This window comes from Balaenoptera ricei, chromosome 15 (genome assembly GCF_028023285.1).
Source record: "Balaenoptera ricei isolate mBalRic1 chromosome 15, mBalRic1.hap2, whole genome shotgun sequence".
NCBI classification, from domain to species: domain Eukaryota; kingdom Metazoa; phylum Chordata; class Mammalia; order Artiodactyla; family Balaenopteridae; genus Balaenoptera; species Balaenoptera ricei.
In genome coordinates, this window is record NC_082653.1 from 14,282,795 (window position 1) to 14,292,113 (window position 9,319).

Below are 9,319 nucleotides of genomic sequence, written 5' to 3' on the forward strand. Positions count from 1 at the left end.
GGCCCGGGCGCGCATCCCCCGGCCGAGTCCCCGCCTCCGCCGCCAGACAAACTTTCCGGCCCGCCTCCAGCCTCCGTCCCTCCCTCCCCGCCTGCCCGCCGGCAGCACAGCTGCCACGTCGGCCAGCCCTGGGCCCCTGTGCCTGGAGGCGGGACAGAGGTGCGCCCTGGACGTCCCCAGTCTGGCCCAGCCTGGCTGGGACCCCACCCACCGTCATCCCCACTGGGGGGAGGACCCCACAAGTTGTCTTTCCCTGTCCTCCCCGCGGGAAGGAGACTTCCCGATCACTGTGGTCCTCTAGTCTGGCCTCAGACTAGGCCACTAGTCTGGCCTCTTCAGCCAGCGTGTGTGTACACACACACACACACACACACACACACACACACTCATGCATCTACACTGACTCACACATACCCACTTCAGCCGTTCACTCTCTCACATTCATCTTCCATTCACTGGACACTTAGGTTTGGACACGTCCCACCTGCGCTCAGGCAGTGTCCTAGGCCTGGAGGATGGGCTGGGAGAACCAGACAGACAGTTAATTTTGTTCCTCTGGAGTTTACTTTCTGGTGGGGGAAGAAGAAAGATAAATAACCAAAGGAACCAGAGAAATACCAGCTAGTAGTGATAAAGGCCAAGCAGAGAATTAAGCTAGAATGCTGGGTTAGGCAAGCACAGTGGCTGCTTTAGCTGGGGGTGGGCTTGGGAGGGGGTCTCTGGGAAGGCTGCTCTGGGGAGGGGATTTCTGAGCTGAGACCTCAGGTTCCAGACAGAAGGGAGACCAAAGGCAAAGGCCCTGCAGGAAGGAGCTTGGGGAGCATAAAAACAGAAATGAAGCCATAGTGTCTGGAGCACAGGGGTTGACAGGGAAGGTGGAGGGAGATGGGGCCCGAGGCAGGGGTTGGCAAAGCCCAGACCGTTTAAGTCCTTGGGAGGCCAGGATTAGGATGGGATTTTATTCCAACTGACACAGAAATAACTGGGGAGTTCTAGCAGGTTATAGGGAGCAAGGGTGGAAACAGGGGACCACTTGGGAGGCTATTGCAAGGTGAGAGGTGAAGTTGATTTGGGCTAAGGTGATAGCAGTGGGGCTGGAGAAAAGTTGGCAGATCGCAGATAGACTTGATAAGGGCTGACAGACGGCAAGAGGAGCAGTCTGGGGTGGGAAAGGAGATGTGAAGTTCTGTTTGGGCTGTGTGATGTTTAAGATGCTCATTAGGCATCCATGTGGAAATAGATGGGCAGTTCCATATAAAAGCCTGGCGTTCTGGAAAGGAGCCAGGCTGGGGACACCCCCACTAATTCTCACCATCAGGCAAAAACATAAATGCAGGCTCAGCACTCACATGGTCAGAGGCTTATCCGGCCTCTCCCTGCGTGTTCACATGTAAACACGTTTGTTCACATGCATCAGTAGCCACATCCTCACCCAGCAGGAATCCGGTGCCACGGACACAGATAAGCATCTTGGCAAAGAAGACAGCATCGACATGATCTTCTGAGCCAAGGGACCCATGTACAATTCTGAAAATATTAATAGCTGGGGGCAGTTGGAAAATATGGCTCCAAAATTCTTTGTTCCTTCCCTTGAAATCTGGGTGTGCTTGTAACTGCTTTGGCCAGTAGGTTGCACAGAGTGGCGTCGTGTGATTTCTGAGGCTGGGTCACTGTGACACTGGACACAGACCTGGAGCTCTGAGCCTCTAAGAAGTCTGACTACTCTGAGCCTGCCATGCTGTGAGGAAGCCCAAGGCACACAGAGAGGCCATGTGTGGATCCTCCTGTGATGGTCCTAGCCTTTGAGTCTTCCCAGCACTGGCTCCAGAGCCAGCCTTCAGATGATTCTGGCTCCCAATCCGCAAATCTTTCCAGCTGAGGCCCCAGACATTGTGGAGCAGAGACAAGCCATCCCTGTTGTTCCCAGTCTGGATTTCTGACCCACAGATTCCATGAGTATAATAAAATGGTCGTTTTAAATTTGAAGTTTTGGAGTAAATTGTTATGCAGCAACGATAACCGGAAACAACAGTTTAAACTATTGAGGGATAATTGATTTAAGCACCGTATGTGTATTTACAACTGCCTAATGAGTAGGGATTATTAAAATTTACCCCCATTTTATGAGTGAGGCAAAGGGAAGTGAAGTAACTTGCTTGCATAATAAACAAATAAATAAAAACAATAGTGCTGGGACTTCCCTGGAGGTCCAGTGGTTAAGACTTTGCCTTCCAATGCAGGGGGTGAGGGTTTGATCCCTGGTAGGGGAGATAAGATCCCACATGCCTCGTGACCAAAAAACCAAAACATAAAACGAAGCAATATTGTAACAAATTCAATAAAGACTTGAAAAATGGTCCACATCAAAAAACAAAAAATCAATAGTGCTTAAGGACACACACTAGTATACAGCTGATCCGGAAGTCAAACTTATGGGGAAAACTGGGCTCTCATCCATCACACTCTACTGCCTTTCTGGCATGGAGAAGAGCCCAAGGAGGCCTCTTGGCCATTGCCATGTGACAATTCCTCTTTCACATGAGTATCTGGAATTGTCACCAGGAGACCTGGTACAGAAAAGGCTGGGCTGTTCAATTCCTGAGATAACCTATAGAAATCATATGATGAAAAAGGGCATGAAGTCGTTGATCTCTGATTTCTATGGCTTGCATTAAGTCAGGAAGATGTTTGCATGCCTGCTGTCAGGTTCTATCTCTCCTAGAGAATAGAGAATCCCTCTTCACTGGTTGCCCCAAATGAGAAAGGAAAAGTTCTAATTGGGCATTTTGGTAGGCATCTTCAAAAATGGCTTCCCTTAAAAAAAAAAAAAAAAGGCTTCCCTTGAGGGTAGGCAGGATCTAGTGACCCACTTCTAACAAATAGAATACAGAAAAAATGATGATTGTTATTCTAAAGATCAAGTTATAAAAGATGGAGATTTCCATCTTGCTCACCCTCTCCTGATCTCTTACTCACTCACTCTGATGAAGCCACCTGTGTGTTGTGAACTGCCCAATGGAGAGTCCCACCTGGCAAGAATTGAGGGTGGCCTCCAGGCAATAGCCAGGGAGGAACTAAGGCCCTCATATTAACAGTCTGTGAGGAACTAAATCCTGCCACTAATCAAATAGTCATACAAACAAACAAAAAGGCAATGCAAAAGAGGAGAGATTCACAGGGGCACCAGGAATTATCAAGGTGGTTTTTCCCTCCTATGAGAAGTCAGGGAGGGCTTCCCTGAGGAAGTGACATTTGAGCCGAGAATGGAAGGATGCCTAGATGGGTCTAGGCAACAAAGAGAGGGAAGAGCACTTCTGACATGGGAAATAGCAGGTGCAAAGACCCCGTGGCAGGAGGGAGCCTGGCAAGAATGAGACTGAGAGAAAGCAAACGTGTTTGAAGATCACAGAGCAGAGGGGAGTTTGGTGGGAGATGAGTCTGAAAGAGGGACATAGGGCTGCATGCAGGACCTCATGGATCTTTATCTGAAGCACAACAAGGAGCCACTGAAAGGTTTTAAATAGGTTTCCTACCACAGAAGCCAGAACCAGTCTGACCATAGCAAGCCTGGGACTTGTAAATATGTTTGCACAGTGGATTTTCCAAAGGAGGGTGTTGGACGTCGGAAGGAATGAAAAGTACCCACCGAACTGAGAAGTTATCTTGAGAATAAAAAATGAGGCAGGCAGCTCCATATGATCAATGGATCTGTTTATTATAGGGGAACTTACAGGGTAGGAACTGGTGGACAGCAATCCACCCAGTGCATTTGCAGCTGCACTCTGAACCTTCAAGGGGCCATTGGGACAACTTTATAGTTAACCTAGGGTATGGGGGCACATGCTTGGAAACAGGAAGTGTATTCCTAAGTCAAGAGTTATGAATGGGTAACTAGTTCTGTAGGTACCAGGAGTACGTCAGCAAAGGTCTTCATCATTGTTTGGAGGCTAACGGAGCATAGAGGCCACCTGGATCTAAAGATCATTAAACAATATCTATTAACTACAAAGCCCTTGATGACAGAGAAAAGATTTACTATGCAGAACAGCTGTAGGTAGGGTCAGTGGAAGGACAGCAGGAACTGTACGGACACAAGATGGCGTCAGTTATGCTAACAGCCATACAGAGGGGTTCAGGCAGATTTGGTAACCATGGAGATGATCATGTGGACACTAACAATTATGATAATGAAACTACAAACCTGGGAAACTGGGCACTATAAATAGAATTGTTTCTGGGTGAGCTTTAAGTATGCTGGCTGATGAAAGGTGCTGGAAACCACATTATGTCAACAAAAAGGGTCTGATGATGGAAAAGGTGACCTACCCTGTGTATGAATGAACGCAGGGACTGTGGAGCTGAGGGTTGGTGTCAGTCGTAGCAACCCTCAGACCCAAGGGCTTTTCTTCAATATTTCAAACAGGGTCTCAGTGATGGGGGAAGGAAAATGCACACGTGAAGAATGTATGCAATCCACCAGGTACCCTCACGAGCAATACCTTATTTAATTTTAATAAGCTACTGCTGAAGTAAAACTAATTATCTTCGTTCTGAAGATGATGGATCTGAAACTCAGAGAAATAATGTTTGTTGCTGCATCTCACAGTGTGACAGGCACTTGAGGCTGCCTCCACTATGTGTGAGAGTGAACACATATACATTAAAAAAAAATCTGGAAAGAAACTTTATACAATAGTTGACGGGGGGGCGGGCAGATTGATGACAGGGATAGGGGTTCTTCAATTTTTCTTGTGGACAAAACTGTGTATTGTAAGAATCTGTTATAGCCTGTATTAGGTTTGCAAATAAAATAAACAGTAAAAGTTTATTTGCTAATCACTCCCAATTCGGCTAGGGTTCTGTCTCCTTTGAAAAACTCCGCAGCCTGATTATCCCCACCACCCTCTCTGACTCTCAATTATTATTTTTTTTTCTGTAAAATGGGTTTTCATCATTTAACTTTATTCCTCCTGAATGCACTCAACAAACGGTAGCTGTTACTATCCTAGCTCTAAAGACGACATCGGACACATGGTTCATTGTCCACCAGCCACAACCGACGCTGACTAGTGTAAGCCCCTATTGGGGGGGAATTCAGGAGCCCAGGGACGAGGAGTTCCAAGAAGAGAACTCCTGGGGGTGCAGCTTCCCGGGATCCAGAAAGACTCCTGAGGAGAGGAGATTCCGAAAAAGTTTTTCCGCGAGAAGCACCGAAGCTTTCCGAAAATAGCCGAAGAGCTGGGATGCAAGGGCCAACAAAGCCGACCGCGATAGTCACCAAGGGCTTCCGGAAAGAGCCGAGGAGTGGAAAGAGCGGTTTACCGAGAGTTTCCGAGAGTTTATGGAGATAGCCGAAGAGCAGGGAGGCGGGGCCACTAGGCTTCGAACAGAGCCGAAAAGTTGGGAGGAGGAACCACTTCCACAAGGCGGAAGTGTCGGCGTTCGAGTGGCCGAAGAGGTCCGAGGATTTCCGGAGCGAGCCGAAGCAGCGCCGACAGTTTCCGGAGAGGGCCGAGGATCTCCGAGTGGCTATGCGGAGGCGCAAACATGGCGGAGGCAGGCCCTTCTGCGAGTGAGCTGAACGAGGGGCTGGCGCCCGCGGCCGAAGCACTGGTAGCGGCCCGGGAGCGGAGCAGACGCTTCTTAAGCGGCCTAGAGCTGGTGAAGCAGGGTGCCGAGGCGCGAGTGTTCCGCGGCCGCTTTCAGGGCCGCGCGGCCGTGGTGAAGTACCGCTTCCCCAAGGGCTACCGACACCCGGCGCTGGAGGCGCGGCTCGGCCGGCGACGGACGGTGCAGGAGGCCCGGGCGCTGCTCCGCTGCCGCCGCGCAGGTGAGGCGGCCCGGCTTGGGGACGCGGGTAAGGGGCTCCCCTGCGCTGCGGGGCCGCGATTTGCCTCAGTTTCTCCGTTTGTACCTTCTGCATGGCTTTTCGTTAAGAAGTGTCATCCTTTCATCCTTTTCGTTCATTAACTCTTCAGAAGCCGCTTGGCCTTGCAGCGACTAGCATTTGTCCCGGAGCCACTGGCGCCTGGTTCAGTTCTAGGCTCTGCCACTCATGCTCAACGTCGCGCATGTCATTTAACTGCCCTGAACCTCTGTTTCCCCATTTGTACCGTCTCAATTTTCGATCATTATCTTTTTTTTCTTTTAAGAAGCAGACGTAATTGCAAGTACTTGCCCAGGAGCCAGGATCTCTGGGTTCAAATACTCCGCTGCTTCATATATAGCCTTTCAGCAAAGTTATATAACCTCAGCCTCAGTTTCCTCACATGTAAAGGGAAGTCACTGTAGCTATATCCATCTCATAGGGATGTTGTGACCATTAGACGAGATGTGTATGCCATGTATTATGTTTGAACGTAGGACTGACTTGTGGCGCTCAGTAAACATTAGATTTCATTCAATTGTTTATTTTTTCATTAAAACACCATTATGCACCATGACCATAAACCTTGTCCTCAGATGAGAAACGGAGACTCAAAGGGAAGTAACTTGCCCAAGCGACCCAGCCAGGCTCTCAGCCCGTATTCCTCTGAGCCAGAAAACACTGGCTTTGCACTTTTACACTTCCTACCTTTGTTTCTGTCATTGGTATTTTTTAGATGTCTGCTGTACTCCAAGACACTGTTAGGTGCAGGGAGATCTGGAGGAAATTCAGTGGCGGACAAGCAGATGCACCACTGCCCTTGCTCAGATTTAACGACGTTATTCACGTGTTCATATTTTCTATTTTCACCCTCTCCAAGATCTAAGTTCTGTTAAGCAGGGATCGTGCCTGCTTTGTTTCCTGCTGTATCCCAACAGATTTGTCTCCAGTATCTAGAAGTGTCTTGAGGGTGATTGACATTCAATGAAGATTCATTGAATCTTCAAATTCAGAGAAGTCATTGAATTATTGGAAGTATTGATCTCATGTTATAGAAGCAGAAATGGCAGCTTAGAGAAATTAATGTGACTTTAAAGTTATACAGCTAATAAGGAAGGGAGCAGGGATTTAAACTTGTCCTTCCTCTCTATAAAGATGAATCTCTAAGCTGGCACATGGCTTGGCCTCCTGCTGGTGTCCTTATCAGGTAGAAACGGCTCTGACTGGGCTGTGCGTACCCTTCTGGCTCTTTATTTTGTTTTGTATTTTAGCGAATAAGTATGACAAATGAAGTCCAATCATAAAGGGTAGAAGGTAGGAGGGAGCTTTGGCTCTGCTCACCTTAGCTATGGGGTGGTCTTAGCACAGTCCTGCAGGGGAAACTTCAGAGAAGTTAAGCTGTACCATTCTGCAGCATTCCTAAATCTTTTTCCCGAAATACGCAGATACACACTGTAAAAAACTGGCTCAGTCTTTGAAAATTAAGCTTACTGTTAAAAAAAAAAGGAAGTATCTAATTCAATGACCCCTTATGTCTTGGTTGCAGGAATATGTGCCCCGGTTGTCTTTTTTGTGGACCATGCTTCCAACTGTTTATTCATGGAAGAAATCGAAGGCTCAGTGACTGTTCGAGATTATATCAAATCCACTATGGAGACTGAAAAATCTCCCCAGAGTCTCTTTGCCTTAGCCGAGACAATCGGACAGGTTTTGGCTCGAATGCACGATGAAGACCTCATTCATGGTGATCTCACCACGTCCAACATGCTCCTGAAACCTCCCCTGGAACAGCTGAACATCGTGCTCATAGACTTCGGGCTGAGTTTCGTTTCAGCACTTCCGGAAGACAAGGGAGTTGACCTGTACGTGCTAGAGAAAGCCTTCCTTAGTACCCATCCCAACACCGAGACTGTGTTTGAAGCCTTTCTGAAGAGCTACTCCGCCGCCTCCAAAAAGGCCAGGCCAGTGCTTAAAAAATTAGCTGAGGTGCGCCTGAGAGGGAGAAAGAGGTCCATGGTGGGGTAGAAGAATTCTGTGTGATGACCACAGACGGTTAAGCTGTTCACAGTAACTTTGAAGGAATGCTATGAATATGAGATTCGACCTAAATAAAGGCGGTGGGATATTTTTAGGTGCCGTCTGTGATCATGCTTCTTAAGCATTATCATCTGCAGTTGACTGTTCTCAAGAGTTTACTCTGTACATAAGACATGTCTGGCAGAACTGGGCATTCAGAATAAATCTCAGGCTTTCTCTGCAATTGTGCCGTGTACACCTCAGGTCAAGGGCATGGCGTAACAAAACATTGAACCACATACTGAGGACCTTATTCTGTTTTCAGTCCTGGTGAGGCCAGGACAGAGGCTCAGCTGGTGGCAGTGTGTCTTTATCAGCCCTCTAACCCAGGCTTTTTGTTGTTGTGTTCATGACAGACTCCTGTGAAACCAGTACAGTGGGTTACAGCCAGCATTTTAAGAAAGAAATGGAATCAGAGATTAGAAAAATCAGAGCACATTGCATGTAGTATTGTAAGTATTGTTTTATGAAACGTGTTTGAAATGTGTATATAGACAATGGTATGTGCTAGGTTTTGATGTAAAATATAGTTCTTTTTGAGGGTTATGGTAAAAAAAAAAAGATGAAAAATGCCGCTTAACTCCAATTTCTCCTTTTTAAAAAAAGCGGGCTCATAGCTTTCAGGCAACTGAAATTTATGTAATTCTGTACAAGACAACTTATTTTTTTGTTGCTCTGTGTTTTTATGGCTATCTTCTAATTAAGACAAGTGATTGGTATCAAGTTCCTTTTAATTTCTGTAAGTAAAAAAGCCAGTTTATATCAAAGACAGTAAGTAGATTGAGCGAAGATAGTGAAGTAGCTTGGAAATGACTGAAGTTTGATAAAACCTGGTTTAAGAGAAGGTGCAGGAAAACTGTATTAAGATTCAAAGTACCGCGAATTAGCTCCCACTTATCCTTGCCCAGTTTCTTCCCCCAAAGAATTTGTGTGTGTGTTGGGAGGGAGGTGGGTATAATAAAACACTTTCCTCCTTGTAAGCTCTAACTAGCAAGTCAATACTTTGAGTGCGGGCACTGTACTGGGTACCAGGTGCAGTGATGAGCAAGATGGACAAGCATTGTTCTCATGGAGTGAACATTCTGGAGCAACTTGGACTGTGTCAGTGTTGTTCACCACAGTTATCACTCTGCACATGGCAGATGCCCAGGAATGAAAGAAAACTTCCCTTTCTGGGTAGCGGTGACTGGTTGAGAGAACTGACATCATTGTTTGGTTACTACACGTCAGGCATTGGATCTAAAACAACGCTAAATTAGGTATTGTCACCATTCGATAGAGAAACGGGCTCAGAAAGGGGGGAGCTTGTCCAAGATGTCACAAGTAGCAAGGGGTACTTTTCCCTGGCTCCAAAGCCTGTATGCTCTCCACTGATCC

General features: G+C 47.2%; 1 protein-coding gene across 1 annotated transcript; it reads left to right on the forward strand.

Moving 5' to 3' along the window:
• The first annotated feature begins 5,501 nt into the window (after positions 1 to 5,501).
• On the forward strand, positions 5,502 to 8,387 carry TP53RK (TP53 regulating kinase). The gene is made up of 2 exons (XM_059896861.1): positions 5,502 to 5,830; positions 7,413 to 8,387. Exons 1-2 carry the CDS (start codon positions 5,548 to 5,550, stop codon positions 7,889 to 7,891), a joined length of 762 nt encoding a protein of 253 aa, XP_059752844.1. The 5' UTR covers positions 5,502 to 5,547; the 3' UTR covers positions 7,892 to 8,387.
• Positions 8,388 to 9,319: the final 932 nt, after the last annotated feature.